This window comes from Salmo trutta, chromosome 37 (assembly GCF_901001165.1).
Source record: "Salmo trutta chromosome 37, fSalTru1.1, whole genome shotgun sequence".
Taxonomy (NCBI): domain Eukaryota; kingdom Metazoa; phylum Chordata; class Actinopteri; order Salmoniformes; family Salmonidae; genus Salmo; species Salmo trutta.
Window position 1 is genome coordinate 32,731,463 of NC_042993.1, and position 16,897 is coordinate 32,748,359.

At 44.7% G+C, this 16,897-nt stretch overlaps 1 protein-coding gene across 1 annotated transcript in view; it reads right to left on the reverse strand.

The window, feature by feature from the left end:
- Window positions 1–16,897, reverse strand: part of LOC115177405 (neuroendocrine convertase 1) — a 60,957-nt gene that overhangs the window by 33,325 nt on the left and 10,735 nt on the right. The window contains exon 3 of the mRNA XM_029738148.1: window positions 11,446–11,559. Within this exon, the coding sequence (XP_029594008.1) occupies window positions 11,446–11,559 (114 nt within the window). The remainder of the gene's footprint in view (window positions 1–11,445; window positions 11,560–16,897) is intronic.

Consider the following 16,897-nt stretch of genomic DNA (forward strand, 5'->3'; position numbering starts at 1 on the left):
TCAGTCTCAAGGCACCATTCTGGCTCGATCTCATATCACCGTTCTGGCAGTGGTTCAAACCTCACATTGGCTCCCATTCAGGCTTCGTGCTGGCTGGGATTCAAGGCCCACACTGGGCTGTGCTTCAGCCTCCATTGTGGTTCTATGTGGCTCTGTTTCAGGCAGGGCCCCTTCAGTTTCAGCACCCTGGGTTGCTGGCCTCCTGCCCGTACATATCAGTGGGAGATCTCAGCAGAGCCCTTTGTTTGGGGTGGCATTTCGCCTTTTTTTCCCACTCCGCCTGTAATCTAAACACCTAAAGCATCTCACGCTCAACAAATCGGCCCAACAGACGATGGAGCGGCACAAGACAAATGGCTGGAGGCGGTTCAAACCTCCGGGACTGATGGCATCTGACCGGGCCTGACCTCCCAAAGGTTAAAGACACGTTCACTTACAAAGCAATCCATTTTCGGGGCTGCGTGGTCCCTTTTAACAAATGGTCCCCTCCCTCGCAACGACAGCCACACTTTTAAAACAGCAAGGCTTATTAATGACTAACACTACTGTGGAGACACCCCTCCAATCTACAGTACAGTGTGTGTTACAGTTTCACAATTACAACACAACTCTTAAACAAGCAATTTTTTGCCATCCCTCTCCTGTGTATCTGTATCTGCCTTTCCTCGTTCTACACTCTTTGTTTTACTCCCTGGGCTCTCTCTCTCTCCATCGGTATCTTTCTCTTTCTCTGTTTCTCTCTCTCCTCCGTATTTCTGTCTGTGTCTGTACTTTTTTCTCTCCCTCTGTTTTCATCATGGGCTCTCTCTCCATGTCTCTCATATCTTTCTCTTTTCCTCTCTGTTCTCTCTCCCTGATCTTTCTCTCCCTCTGTCTGTAGTCTCTCCTGGTTTGTGTTGCAGGTTTGTCCTGCTAGTTGAGCTTGGCGGGCCCCTCAGCTGTTCGGCTGTGTTAGTAATTACCATTTCATTAAGAATGGCAGTTTCGGGGGTTGAAGCACCATTTCATCGGGGTCTCGTGGGAAAGACGCTTGCCAAATTTTGTGCGTGAACGGCAATTATCTCTCTATGTCTGCAATTCACTATTTTGTACTTGGTTGCTTGACGACAGCGATGAAATTTGAAGCAAAAATGTGTCTAGGATGGATCGGCATACAGCAGAGGCCATTCCTGGTTAGCGCAATAGATTAGAGGTATTAGACTAGAATGGCAGAGGGTGCACCATACACACGTGAGCAAACAGAAATGGTGTGCACCCACAGCAGTAGGTATGTATAATCTCGTCACACAGCTAGAACTGCATTATGCTCGAATGTAATAGCGCAGTAAGGGATGCATCTGCATGTCTTTGTATTTGTGTTTTTAGCATGTGAATATGGGTGATAAGTTTCCGTTTACGTCCTCTGTGTGTGTGTGTGTGTTTTGTGCATATGTGCGTGTTTGTTTGTGTACCCACGTACACGTGTGTGTGTGTGTGTGTGTGTGTGTGTGTGTGTGTGTGTGTGTGTGTGTGCCACTCGCTGAGAACCAGGGAGGAAAGAGCTGGTGTGAGTTATAGTGACAGGATTCGGAGCTTGTCTGCTGGAAACTGGTTCAGCTCTTCTAATTGCATGTCTACTCTGAATGATGGCACACTTCATTCTTACACATTCCACACAATCGCGTTCCACTAACACGGGACCAGGGAGGGAGAGGCAGGTTCCGGGGCCATATGGAGAGGGACGCGGGGCCCAGTGAATAAATGGGATATCCCCAGCTCATCCCTAGATCCAGTCAGGGTGATGAAACACCAACACCCCAGCCGACTGCACACACCACAAGATGGATAGCTATATGTGTGTATATTTGCAGGTAAGCCAGAGGAGCTGCAGGGAGCCTGCTTATTGACGTGACCCTGGAACCTCTGACCCTACCCTCAGCTCCATCCTCCATCCCCAGCCCCACCGGTAGCAGCAGGGAAAGCAGACAAGTGCAGCCCTGCTCTGCTAATGCATTCACCAGCCAGCCCTCATCCGAGCAGGCAAAGCACTTAATTACTTAAATTGATCATTATTAGCTTCAATTAGAGAGGGACCCTGGGGGGGGGGGGGGGGGGGGGGGGAACAAGGTCCTAATTCCTGCAGACAGATCACAAGCAGAGGTGAAGGCAGAGGTGGCTCAACTAGCCTCCAACACACACACCCTAAGCCCTAAGCAAGGGTGGAAGATAGGCTGCTGTAGGGAGTAGGGATAGGAGAAGGACCCCCCTCTCCCGTCCCTCCACGGTGCCTGTGTTTGTGTTTCTGGGGAGCTGGGTGACCTTTGACCTCGGGCTAATGAGAGCGATAACGAGGATTAAAAGGGGGCGACTGGAAGGTGTCTGCGAGGGGGTTTAAACAATTACACTTGGCTGCCAACATGCCTTTTCCTCATGACTCAGGAAATTACAGTCTCTCTCTCCTTTTCTGGCCAACACAAAAGAAAAAGGCTTATGGAAAATAATACATTATCCGGGGCCACATTAACTTCGATGTAAATCGCTGGGCAATTATGTTTTAATAGGCCTTTAAGAGAATGAGTAATTGGGGGTGACGCTGGTGAGGTTGATCGTGGTTACCCATCTCTCTCCCTCTGTGCCCAGCAGAACAGGCCCTGGGCATTGTGTATCGGTCGAGTGGAAGTGTGTGTATGTGTGTGCATCCATGTAGGTGTGTATGTATATGGGGTCGGAACCAAAATTATTTTCCAATAGTTCAAGTTCTGAATAGAACCCTTATTTTTTTTTCTCGTTCCGTTACAGTGTTCCCACCAGCATTATAAAGTTCTGAACCAGTTTGAACCATAAAAAAAATGAATGTTTTTTTTTTAACAAGTGAAATCAACATCGTTTTTACATTTAGCTCATTCATTTACTCCACCAATTAGCATGGATAGAGCAGCTTGATACGGAACGGGTAAGCTAGTTGTTTATATGCTTGATTGGTCAAATAGGTGCTGGAGCGAGATACAACTGAAATTTCACAAGTAGGGAGAGAGCGAGAGAGAGAGGGGTGGACATGTAGGGGGATTGGCCTGAAGCGTTGAACATCATGACATAACCTGAATTGGAATGTGTTTAGGCTTTTACTAGCGTCAGAACTTCACTGAATTACATAATTATATACTAGATATTAGGAATATATACAAATACGGTTCCGGAACACCAGTTCAGTTCTATTCCCTAAATCGGTTTCCATCCCCTGGTATGTGCAGTATGTGTGTTTTTGTTAGAATGTGTGTGTGATTCAATCGTCCCCCTCCCCTGTCGTGCTCCAAAATATTGATGAGCCTGGAAAGCTGAGCGTGAGCCTACACAGTGGCCTCTGACCTATAACCCCTATCCCTAAACAGTGACCTGTGGAATTTCAATGTGTGTGTTGGCCATGCAGGGCTGCTGCTGGGTGTAGAGGGATCAGGATCAATGTGAGGAGAGATCGCTACAGACAGACCCACCTAGTGGACCACTAACTAATGAGACTGGCCAAGAACACTCACACAGCAGGCCCGGACAGCAGGGAGGACAGAGAGCAGAACAGAGAACAGAGAGCGGGGAGGGAGGGAGGGAGGGAGGGAGGGAGGGAGAAAAGGAAGGGAGGTGAGAGGGAATTTAATTGTTTCCTTCAAAGAATAAGCTAGTCTGGTACAGAGGAGTCCCCGAAAATCTCACATGCAGTCTGCATCCATAGTAAACTGTACTAGCACAGTGATGCAGCGGCACACATTTATATTGAGCCAAATACACACAAGGCATATCAAATACCATCAAAGCTGACCATCTCAAATTGTGATGTAATTGTATAAATGTTTGCATGATTTCACGTTAAAGCTTCACATTTCCTAATTGTCATTATTTTAGACACTCCCCTTCTATAGAATGTTTTCAGAATCACTTCTTTCTCTGATTACCTCCCACTCACAATTATATCAATACCGCATGTTTTTCTTTACACTACAGGAAATGGTCAAGCAAACCTAAGTATTTCAGGATGTACTGTATCTGTATAATCACCTCAACATAATTCACAACAAAACAAGACCATATGCACATCCATTCCACTTGGGGACCCACCAGTCACAGAGATGTGAATTCTGATGAGTCATTTATCAAACTGCTCACTTTCATCCATTACTGTCAACACTGTGAAGGCACTTAAAGGACTACTTTACTACAAAGCCTGTGAGTATGCAAATTTAGCAGACTATATTTCAGTACTTAAAGACCTCTCCGTGTTTAGTTTTCAGCCAAGCTTCTCGTATAATTCTCTCAGGTTTCTGAGGCAGGCAATTTGCGCAAACATCAGGAGTTTCATTTTAAAATAACCAAGCTAGCAAGAAAATCTGTTATATTTTGTAGTAAGGCAACCTCCCAGCTCATAACCCCCCTAAAAGTGTGTCTAAATGACATGAGTATCAGTTGTACACAAGCCCCTTGCAATACAGGCCCAAACCAACCCTCACACACAATTTAACATTATTCTCAGATTTAATTTAAAGACACTTGATGCTCAAAGTACCTGTCAATAAATCAACATACAGTATAAGACACAATGTCACATCCTGACCAATTTAAGTTGTTATTTTCTATGGTAGAGTGGTCAGGGCGTGACAGGGGGTGTTTTTGTGTTTGTTCTATGTTTTCTATTTATATGTTGTAGTTCTGGTTTGTCTATTTCTAGGTTGGGGTTTATTGAGTTGACCTTCAATTGGAGGCAGCTGGTCCTCGTTGCCTCTAATTGGAGGACATATTTAGTAGGGGTGTTTCTGCATGTTGTTTGTGGGTGATTATCTTTTGTGAGTGTGTATGTTCCTCCTGCGTCACGGTTTGTCGTTTTTCCCTTCAGTGTTTTGTTAGTGCATTTCAGTTTCACGTTTAAATAAATATGTGGAACAATGACGACTCTGCATTTTGGTCCAATCCTTATAACAGCCGTGACGCACAGCTTGAACTTTTTATTCTCATGTTCAAACTGTTAATGGGAGAAAAGTATTGGATGCCATATACTCTACTTATTATTCACATAGTTTGTCTGCAACATCGTCTTAACATCGTGTGTTCTACTCTGTGAGATCCCTAACAGTGTTCTATGGTCTGCATCCTGTCCTCTATCCTAGATATTCCTGGTCTGGTGTCTCCATGGTTCTTCTGTCTGTGTGAGGGTCTTTTATAGCCCCCACCCCCCACACACACCTCCCTTTCCCTCCCCTGTCCCCCTCCAGCTGCTCTGTCACCCATGTCGCCAAGGGGACAAGGAGAATGTGGCGTTTCCCTGGATCAAAAATTTACGAGCAATTAAAAGACGGGCGATGTGGAGCATCCATCAGCCGGTGCTGCTGCCAGGATGGGTGAAGGGGCCGCAGTAAACCACACGCTATATACTTTTATATCTGTTTTCTCTCCAAAGAGGGAAGGTTATGGCAAAATTATGTTTTACGGTTCACAGTTCGGCAGGGATGTAGACATCTTTCATGAAACGCTGGCTTGGAGGTCACAGCCCGAGGGAGGAAAGACAGAGAGGAGTGTGCGCGGTGTGTTGTGTTGTGTGTGTTTTGTATTGATGTGTATGTTTAGTTATAAGATACAAAACAAGGAGGCTCTTAGTGTGTGTGTAAGAGATATGTACCATCCTATGGTCCATTAGCTACTATGGTAAGAGTGACCTGATTACCTTGTTGTTGTTTAAGAGGACACAATTCAAACGTGCTCCTCTTCATTCAAAGACGCACACGCACACACATGCATGCATTAGCATACAAAGACAAATGCACACATACACACACAAATGCACGCACACACGTAAACGCACACATAAAAATGCACAAACAAACAAATGCACAAACACATAGACACGCAAAGGAACATTACCACTAATACACAAAAATGCACACCAACTCTCATGCATCACCACGTTCTCTCTCTATTTCTGTCTCTCACTTTTTCTGGCTGTATGCGACAGGCCTAGACTCATTTGCATCCTTAATTGCATTGTAATGTACTTTTAATTTGAAAACGGAGGCAATTAATTATTTTGATATGGAACAAAATGCCGCAAATGTAAACATTCTAATAGTTCTCCATTTGTCAAAAACGGGGATTGGAATCTTATCTCATTTTTATACCATTTCGCTGCTCATTCTCCTTGATATTCACTTTGTCTTTTTAGGGACGGCACCATTTCTTTGATATTTTCTCTCAATTGTTTTCCATCCAATCTTCCACGGTATAATTACAATAGTTTCACCTATTCTATCCAAAGAGATGAAAGGAAATGAAGCCTGTTTGGACGTGCTGTGCTCTGGACTGTATCCTCCCCCAGTGCTGACACACCCCACTTGCTATTTCTGGGTCAGACACTTCAAGTGAAGATACTAACCAGAGATACATTTTTCCACTGTCAACCGCATGATCAATAGGTGTCAGTGTTCGAAGGAATACAAAGCTGTATGAGGTGGTGCCAGAGCAGCTTCATTTGTGTGGACCTGGGATTGCACTGGCACTGTTCTTCTGTCAACCTGATAAACACATTTCACAATGAAGTAGGATGGATGCATGTTATTTTTTGCTCTTTTTCTCCAGCTCCATCACTCTCTCTATTTCTTCCCCCTCCCTTCTTTCAATCTCGGCCCCCTTCTCTCTCTGCGCCTCCTTTTCCACTTCCGCTCCCTCTCTCTCTCTCTTTCTCTCTCTTGCTCCAGAGGGGGCAGGCAACTCACTGAAATCTCAGCAGGCCTAGCAACAGCCAATAAATTATGAGTGACAAGCCTTTAGACCAATAAAAGCGCTGCCATATTTCATGCACAGTAAATCTGATTGCAGATTGCGCTGGCGTGTGGCGGCTGACATGTTTATTGTCGCCATGGCGATGGGAGCTGGGGGTCGGTCTACGACATCAGTGTTTCTAAAGCTCCATAGTCTATATGGAGGTCACACAGATCGATTTCTGGGTATGCACTCGCCCCCCTTTCTCCTCTACATCAACCTCCTGTGAAACAACTATTCTATCGCACCCCTAGAAGCCATGCAGTTGCTCCTATAACAACAGCCATCTGTCCTCAATACAGTACACACATGTCCCCAATGAAACCTTTAGCCTACCATGTTAAACGAAACCACAAACACCACACGTACACAACACACAACACATCATTCATGCACAGAAATACTTCTCCCAACACAGCTATAACGCAGCTATAACCCCACTATAACCCTGTCCAGGCCCAAAGACAATCGTTCCTGAAAAGTGAGCGGATCCCCAGAGAACCCATCCCAGATCCTACTCCCTACCCCACAGACTTCTTCACACCTTTAAACTCTTTCTGAAGACTCCTACATTTCCCCTCTTTAATGTGTCGTTTCTGTTTTGTTAACCGTGTTTTTTCAATCATCTTTCATATACTTTACCACCGTAGAACAAAACTGCTCTTGACCTGAAGAATAGCCAGCATCATCACACTGTCCCCTAATTTCTACTGCGACACAATATATCCTCTTAGCCTAATCTTAACCTAAGATATGTTACATTTTATCACCATCTCCTAACAACTGTGCCCATTTTAAGTGACCCTAAACCCATGTACTGCTCTGACGGTCTTTAGCCACACAATGAACCATTAGTTGTAATTACTGAGAACAGTGCAACATTATGATCAGGGCATTACCAGTCCTCAGCCACATCACCTAAATTGATGTAATTCAACAACAACTGCATTGTGATGAATCATTCTAATCTAATTCATCTGTTCTTCTCAGAGAAACAGACTGGGTATAATCTGTTTTATTACATATCGCCGAGAGAGAGCGAAGGATTAAACCAAAAGAAAGAGAGAGACGGAAGGAGAGAGAGAAAGAAATACGGTATACAGATGGAGACAAAAAGACAGATAAAAAAAGAAGGGGAGAAAGTGACTGATAAAGATGCAGCGAGAGAGGGAGAGAGATAAGAAGACGGGGGAGAAGAGGGAGAGAGAGAAAATGCATTACAACTCTGAGACTGATTACTGCGATGCCATTGCTCGGCTGACATTGTAAAGGCGCTGTAAACGCGATGTAAAAGCATTTATACGACGTGTGGAGGAGCCCGGCGCTTAAAGCATCTCTCACTCTGATTCTCGCCTCGTACATTAGGAGAGAGTGCTTTCATTTTCCTGAGCCCTGCTTGGTGCAGTAAATCAGAGCATCGATACACGCTCAGACACACTCGTCAGACACACGCATGGTGACACTAACAACGCTACTTCTCCCCTGCCAAAATCATTTATTCCCAAGTCATAAAAGAGTGTCTGTTTTACAATGTGGGTGTAATATCAGTAGTATGGTGTAGTATCTGAGGTGTATATATGCTGTCTGAAGTGTAAATCAAATCAAATCAAATGTTATTAGTCACATACGCCGAATACAACAGGTGTAGACCTCACAGTGAAATGCTTACTTACGAGCCCCTAACTCACGATGCATTTAAAAAAAGAAGTACGGGTAAGAATAAGAAATAAAAGTAATAAGTAATTAAAGAGCAGAAGTAAAATAACAATAGCGAGACTATATACAGGGGGTACCGGTCCAGAGTCAATGTGCGGGGGCACCGGTTAGTTGAGGTAATATGTACATGTAGGTAGAGTTATTAAAGTGACTATTCATAGATGATATCAACAGAGAGTAGCAGCGGTTTAAAAAGGGGGGGGGGGGCAATGAAAATAGTCTGGGTGGCCATTTGATTAGCTGTTCAGGAGTCTTATGGCTCGGGGGTAGAAGCTGATTAGAAGCCTCTTGGACCTAGACTTGGCACTCCCGCTACCGCTTGCCGTGCGGTAGCAGAGAGAACTGTCTATGACTTGGCTGGAGTGGCTGGAGTCTTTCACAATTTTTAGGGCCTTCCTCTGACACCACCTGGTATAGAGGTCCTGGATGGCAGGAAGCTGGGCCCCAGTGATGTACTGGGTCGTTCGCACTACCCTCTGTAGTGCCTTGCGGTCGGAGGCCGAGCAGTTGCCATACCAGGCAGTGATGCAACCAGTCAGGATGCTCTCAATGGTGACTGTAGAACCTTTTAGGGATCTGAGGACCCATGTCAAATCTTTTCAGTCTCCTGTGGGGAATAGGTTTTTTCGTGCCCTCTTCACGACTGTCTTGGTGTGCTTGGACCATTCTAGTTTGTTGGTGATGTGGACACCAAGGAACTTGAAGCTCTCAACCTGCTCCACTGCAGCCTCGTTGATGAGAATGGGTGCGTGCTCGGTCCTCTTTTTCCTGTAGTCCACAATCATCTCCTTTGTCTTGATCACGTTGAGGGAGAGGTTGTTGTCCTGGCACCCCACTGCCAGTTCTCTGACCTCCTCCCTATAGGCTGTCTCATCGTTGTCGATGATCAGGCCTACCAGTGTTATGTCATCGACAAACTTAATGATGGTGTTGGAGTTGTGCCTGGCCACACAGTCATGAGTGAACAGGGAGTACAGGAGGAGACTGAGCAAGCACCCCTGAGGAGCTCCAGTGTTGAGGATCAGCGTGGCAGATGTGTTGTTACCTACCCTTACCACCTGGGGGCGGCCCATCAAGAAGTCCAGGATCCAGTTGCAGATGGAGGTGTTTAGTCCCAGGATCCTTAGCTTATTGATGAGCTTTGAGGGCGCTATGGTGTTGAACGATAAGCTGTAGTCAATGAATATAATTCTCACATAGGTGTTCCTTTTGTCCAGGAGGGAAAGGGCAGTGTGGAGTGCAATAGAGATTGCATCATCTGTGGATCTGTTGGGGCGGTATGCAAATTGGAGTGGGTCTAGGGTTTCTGGGATAATGGTGTTGATGTGAGACATGACCAGCCTTTCGAAGCACTTCATGGCTACAGACATAAGTGCTACGGGTCAGTAGTCATTTAGGTAGGTTACCTTAGTGTTCTTGGGCACAGGAACAATGGTGGTCTGCTTAAAACATGTTGGTATTACAGACTCAGACAGGGAGAGGTGGAAAATGTCAGTGAAGACACTTGCCAGTTGGTCAGCGCATGCTCGCGCTACACGTCCTGGTATAAACCGTCTGGCCCCGCGGCCTTGTGAATATTGACCTGTTTAAAGGTCTTACCGATATCGGCTGTGGAGAGCGTGATCACATAGTTTTCCAGAACAGCTGGTGTGTTGTGGAGGATACACGTGTTGTCTGTGGGACTGTTTGGCTGTAGCATGTGTGTTTTTCATTGGTGTGTGGTGTCCGTATCATGTCCCTAGTTTGTATGTGTGTGTGTTTCTGTATGTGAGTGCATGCGTCTATGTGTCCTGTTCATGATATGTCAATGGCTGTAGTATGTGCGATGTTTGTAGGCTACGTGTTACAAAAGTAACATGTTACCTAATCAGATTACTTTTACTAGAAACCAAGTAAAGTAGTGTTATTTTTTTCAAAATGGGTAATATTATTACAGTTATTGTGTCTACTAATGCTAACTTTACTTTCAGAATCATATCTCTACCGGGCGCGTTTCCATGATCTGATCTCAACTTAATTTAGATCTCGAGCGAGCGGAAGAAATGTCATGACAGCTACCTCCATAAAAAATGTATAGAGGGTAAACCTCTGATCTTTGCCATTAATTGCTTCTGTGGTAGTGTCAAGTGTGTCATCTATACGTCTCTATGCGTCCGTGTACGTGTGGTCTATAACCAGAACTGGCGGCTCGAGAGAAAGATTTTGAATGAAAAGATAATAAATGTGTACAGATCTTTGGCTTACAGTATATATGGCTAATTAAGCAGCACTTGAGTAGCACAGGAAAGCAGCGCCACAAATAAAAGGAGAACCTAGTGATCAAACCTGAGTTAGTAAGTAGCTCGCCTTCTCCCCTCGATAGTCAAACAAACCCCAGGGGTACGCGCAATGCGGCCGGGGGTCCGCCAAATAAAAATGGGATTCACAATTTAAAAAATATTCTCGGCCCTCACTAGCATGAAAACTAAATACAGGCACAGACTATGTGTGGGAAATGATTTAAGACTGAGACTCTCTCCAATACAACCCAACATTGCAGAGTTATGTGCTCAGAGTTTCGGGCACACCCTTCTCATTAACCTGTGCTGAGTTATTCACCATTTTCAATGAACAAATAAGGTTTCATGTGTAAGATGGTTAAAGAAAATGATTGATTATTATTATAATATTATTTGTCCCCTGGTCCAATAAGAGCTCTTTGTCACTTCCCACGAGCCGGGTTGTGACAAAAACTCACACTCGTTCTTATGTTTAATAAATGTATCGTGTAGTCTGTGTGTGGCAGGCTTACAATGATGGCAGAAAACAACATTTGAGAGTGCGCTGACCCTGGTGCTAGAGGGGGTACGCAGCTGGATGTTGAATGTTTGAAGTGGTACGGGACTATAAAAAGTTTGGGAACCACTGGCATACATGATGTGTGTGGTGTGTTTACACTGTGTGTGTAACTAGTACCTGTCATGGATGTGGTACCCTGCTCCGTTGACACTCCATCCTGGCTCTTTGGGGTCGGGGACCTTGGCCGTCATGGCGATCAGATGCTGCACATCCCTCCATGTCAAGTCAGGACTGCGAAGACGAATATCATCAAATACATGAGTGTACAATATGTGTATTGTACACTCCATCAAACCACAGCAAGAAGCATTCATTCCTTTATGATATTCCTCATATTCCCTTATGATGAAATCTACAAGGAGTTGAACATGTAGACATACACAGAAACACATGTGGGCTACACACGATTTGGTATGAAACACATGTATATTTTGCTTAGCAGAGAAAGTGGACACACACATGAAGATGTGCACATGATTTGGGCCTGCCATTGTGCCCATTATTGCACATCTTCTACAAGTGAAATCATCTGTTTAAGTCATTTCGAGCTTAATAACATTGGCGAAAACTATGAATTCAACAAAGTATATTGGAGACGTAACAAAGGGCCTGGCGGAAAGAATGAATGGAGGAGACTTTTAATCTCGAGCAGGGTATTCTAATACAGCAGACTCAAGTGTCATGTCAAGCAATATACTAATGGAATCCAATTAAGACCTTTAAACTGCACAGAGAGCTAGAGGATATTAGCTCCGTTTTCTCTAACAAAAGACCAAAGGGTCGTCAAGGAGAGCCTTTTCAGGATATAAAAAGGCATAAAGGAAATTGGGTTTTCTCCCTTTATCCACTCATTATTGCTGGCTAAGAAAATAGGCTTGAATGGAACTTAAAAACTGCGTTGACCACCCATTTCTAACATTAAGTTTTCGGACTAAGTAGCACCGGTGTCGGCTTCGACAGCCAAAGAGAAGTTGTCATGTCTGCTTCGCAAAGCCACAACAAAGTTGATTAAAGGTGGTTAATACGGTTGTGGCGACGCCATGTCAAGCTCACATACTGTACACGTTGGTGTCCTTTACATAACACGATCTGCTTGTAGCTAAACTGTGCTATATCCAACTACAACGTCCCAGTGTTTCGGTTTCACAATAGTGGCTTTTAAACAAATCCCATTTAGACAATAAGAATCTGTTTAAATTGTGGAATGAGGTTCTACCTGCTCAGTACAACTGTCATTTTACATTTACGTTTATGTCATTTAGCAAACACTCTTATCCAGAGCAACATACACACAGTCACATGACAATCCCAAGGCCATGGTTAACGCAAGAACATCCGTAATGCAACACCAATTTGTTTCGCTGGAAGACGTAATCTATGGGTAGGAAATATCAGACACAGTCCAACCAAACCATTCCAATCACATATAGGGGGGAAATGCTTTCAAAAAGCTTTCCATTACAATAGAAAACAAAACAAACCAAAAACTGGCAACCGGCGAGTGTTACAGTACATCATAGGAGTAATACCACTAATAATACAAAAGATCAGAGATAAAACAAAAGGAGAGCACAGCACACTCAATTATTTGAAGCTTTGATTTCAAAGGGCTCCAGAGTGGGGAGCTGGGCTTTGTACTTTTGAACTGTTGCTCACAGTGTGTGTATGTGTGCGTAGGTGCCGTATTAAATATAGGCAGTGCTGTGGCGTGATTCGGTTAGCGTGTACTCCCCCCCCCCCCTCCACGCCCCCACCACCTCCCCACCTCCATCCACCACCCCTCCGGTGAAATCAGAGAAGCGCCCCCCCCCCCCACGGCCCCGGCTGGTTTGCATAAAGCAAACGAAATTACATTTGCTTTGCTAAATCAAAGCTTGTATGGTATTCCAAGCTGCTCTCTCTGGGACAAATTACTTCAAACGGCCTCCTTTGTATCATAACAGAATAAAAAAAATCAGCCCAATCAGCGCCTCTCCAAAACCCTCGACTCAGGAATTAATTATTGAACCCTGGCGCGGAATTCTCTGTCTCTTAGCACACAGTGACACAGATCTATTTATTTGGAAAAGGGCATTTTGCTCTTAAAAACACACTATTGGCTGGAAACCTGATTTCATTTCTCTGTATATTTGTGGGTGTGTGTTCTTCCTCTTGCTCCCTCTTTCTTTCTCCCCCTCTTTCTTTCTCCTTCTCTCTCTCTCTCCCTCTCTCTCTCTCGTTCTCTCTTTCTCTCTGTTTTGGCACCACATCTGTTTTCCCCCTACAGGCATGAGTAGGGTTCGGGCCACAGCAGAAACAGCCTCAGAAAGCTCAGAATACCTCCCATAGCTCCCACCCTCTGTCCACTTGCCAAGCCCCACAAACCCTGGGCAGACGTCTGAGTGAGTGAACACACAACTGTTTACAAATCTCCAGTTAATAGGATCACTCCTCATTGACTGCTCTGATGCGTTTGATGTAATCTATTAGCTGTATGATAGTCAGTGTGCCGGGCAGATCAATAACCCTGGCTTTCTTACAACTCCACTGTGTACTGTTACTCCTTTTTACTGCTGCTGGTTAGGAATAGCATGCATGTTTAACGGTGTAGGGTGTGTGTCAGTGTGTGTGTGTGCGTGTGCATGCATGTGTGTCTCTGTGTGTGTGTGTGTGTATGCGCGCGGATGCGTGTGTGTGTTTTATGTGTGTCTGTGTGTGCATGTGTGCATGCTGGCGAGTATAGGAGCTGTGAGTGTCTGATATCTGTAAGAGTTATTTCCAAGTGAATGCTCTGTGTTTATTTTTTGCCCCCTAAAAAGGGAAGATGTTTCGTGTGAATCTGTGTGTGCATGCTGGAGTATATTGCTGGTGCTGTGTATAGTGGTGCGTGTGCATATGTGTGTGTGTTTGTGAGTGTGTGTGTATATGTTTTCGAGTGTGTCTCTAGCTTGCTGGTATAATTGTGTTTCCAATTAAGTTGAACCACAGGCTGGATCAATGCGGCCCCTCTGTGTGTAGGAATGAGCAGCCCTGGGCCCTCGGAGCATGCCCACAAATAATTTATCACACACACAGGGTCTGGGCAGGGGGGAGAGGAGGGATGATGGGGTGAGGGGGGGAGAAGGGGGAGAGCCAGCCACAAGGACAGTGTCCAGCCCACAGGAGGAAGCTATGGAGCAGGGAGGACGAGAGAGAGAGAGAGAGAGAGAGAGAGAGAGAGAGAGACAAGGTCAGGACCTACAGGAATAACACTGTCCCTGTTTAATCATTTACATGAAGACAGAGCAAATCAACAATAAACAATTTATTTCAGCACTGGGGAGTCTACAGGGAGGAAAAGAGGGGAAGGGAAAAAACAAAAACTAGGGTAAGTACAGAGGTTAAAGGAAAAAAAGTGATAAAAGTGCTGATATATATATATATATATTTTTTTATATATATATACAGTTGAAGTCGGAAGTTTACATACACTAAGGTTGGAGTAATTAAAACTTGTTTTTCAACCACTCCACAAACTATAGTTTGGCAAGTTGGTTAGGACATCTACTTTGTGTATGACACAAGTAATTTTTCCAACAATTGTTAACAGAACGATTATTTCACTTATAACTCACTGTATCACAATTCCAGTGGGTCAGAAGTTTACATACACTAAGTTGACTGTAACTTTAAACAGCTTGGAAAATTCCAGAAAATTATGTCATGGCTTTAGAAGATTCTGATAGGCTAATTGACATAATTTGAGTCAATTGGAGGTGTGCCTGTGGATGTATTTCAAGGCCTACCTTCAAACTCAGTGCTTCTTTGTTTGACATCATGGGAAAAAAAAAAAAAATCAGCCAAGACCTCAGAAACAAATTGTAGAGCAAATTGGGAGCAATTTCCAAATGCCTGAAGGTACCACATTCATCTGTACAAACAATAGTACCCCAGTATAAACACCATGGGACCACGCAGCCGTCATACCGCTCAGGAAGGAGATGCGTTCTGTCTCCTAGAGATGAAAGTACTTTGGTGCGAAAGTGCAAATCAATCCCAGAACAACAGCAAAGGACCTTGTGAAGATGCTGGAGGAAACAGGTACAAAAGTATCTATATCCACAGTAAAACAAGTCCTACATTGACATAACCTGAAAGGCCACTCAACAAAGAAGAAACCACTGCTCCAAAACCGCCAATAAAAAGCCAGACTACGGTTTGCAACTGCACATGGGGACTCGTACTTTTTGGAGAAATGTCCTCTGGTCTGATGAAACAAAAATAGAACTGTTTGGTCATAATGACCATCGTTATGTTTGGAGGAAAAAGGGGGAGGCTTGCAAGCCGAAGAACACCATCCCAACCATGAAGCAAGGGGGTGGTAGCATCATGTTGTGGGGGTGCTTTGCTGCAGGAGGGACTGGTGCACTTCACAAAATAGATGGCATCATGAGGGAGGAAAATTAGGTGGATATATTGAAGCAACATCTCAAGACATCAGTCAGGAAGTTAAAGCTTGGTCTCAAATAGGTCTTCCAAATGGACAATGACCCCAAGCATACTTCCAAAGTTTTGTAAAAATGGCTTAAGGACAACAAAGTCAAGGTATTGGAGTGGCCCCTAGGATTAAATGTCAGGAATGGTGAAATACTGAGTGTAAATGTATTTGGCTAACGTGTATGTAAACTTCCGACTTCAACTGTATGTATATATATACTGCTCAAAAAAATAAAGGGAACACTTAAACAACACAATGTAACTCCAAGTCAATCACACTTCTGTGAAATCAAACTGTCCACTTAGGAAGCAACACTGATTGACAATACATTTCACATGCTGTTGTGCAAATGGAATAGACAACAGGTGGAAATTATAGGCAATTAGCAAGACACCCCCAATAAAGGAGTGGTTCTGCAGGTGGTGACCACAGACCACTTCTCAGTTCCTATGCTTCCTGGCTGATGTTTTGGTCACTTTTGAATGCTGGCGTGGAGAACGTTCTGCTGCCTGCAACATCCTCCAGCATGACCGGTTTGGCGGTGGGTCAGTCATGGTGTGGGGTGGCATTTCTTTGGGGGGCCGCACAGCCCTCCATGTGCTCGCCAGAGGTAGCCTGACTGCCATTAGGTACCGAGATGAGATCCTCAGACCCCTTGTGAGACCATATGCTGGTGCGGTTGGCCCTGGGTTCCTCCTAATGCAAGACAATGCTAGACCTCATGTGGCTGGAGTGTGTCAGCAGTTCTTGCAAGAGGAAGGCATTGATGCTATGGACTGGCCCGCCCGTTCCCCAGACCTGAATCCAATTGAGCACATCTGGGACATCATGTCTCGCTCCATCCACCAACGCCACATTGCACCACAGACTGTCCAGGAGTTGGCGGATGCTTTAGTCCAGGTCTGGGAGGAGATCCCTCAGGAGACCATCCGCCACCTCATCAGGAGCATGCCCAGGCGTTGTAGGGAGGTCATACAGGCACGTGGAGGCCACACACACTACTGAGCCTCATTTTGACTTGTTTTAAGGACATTACGTCAAAGTTGGATCAGCCTGTAGTGTGGTTTTCCACTTTAATTTTGAGTGTGACTCCAAATCCAGACCTCCATGGGT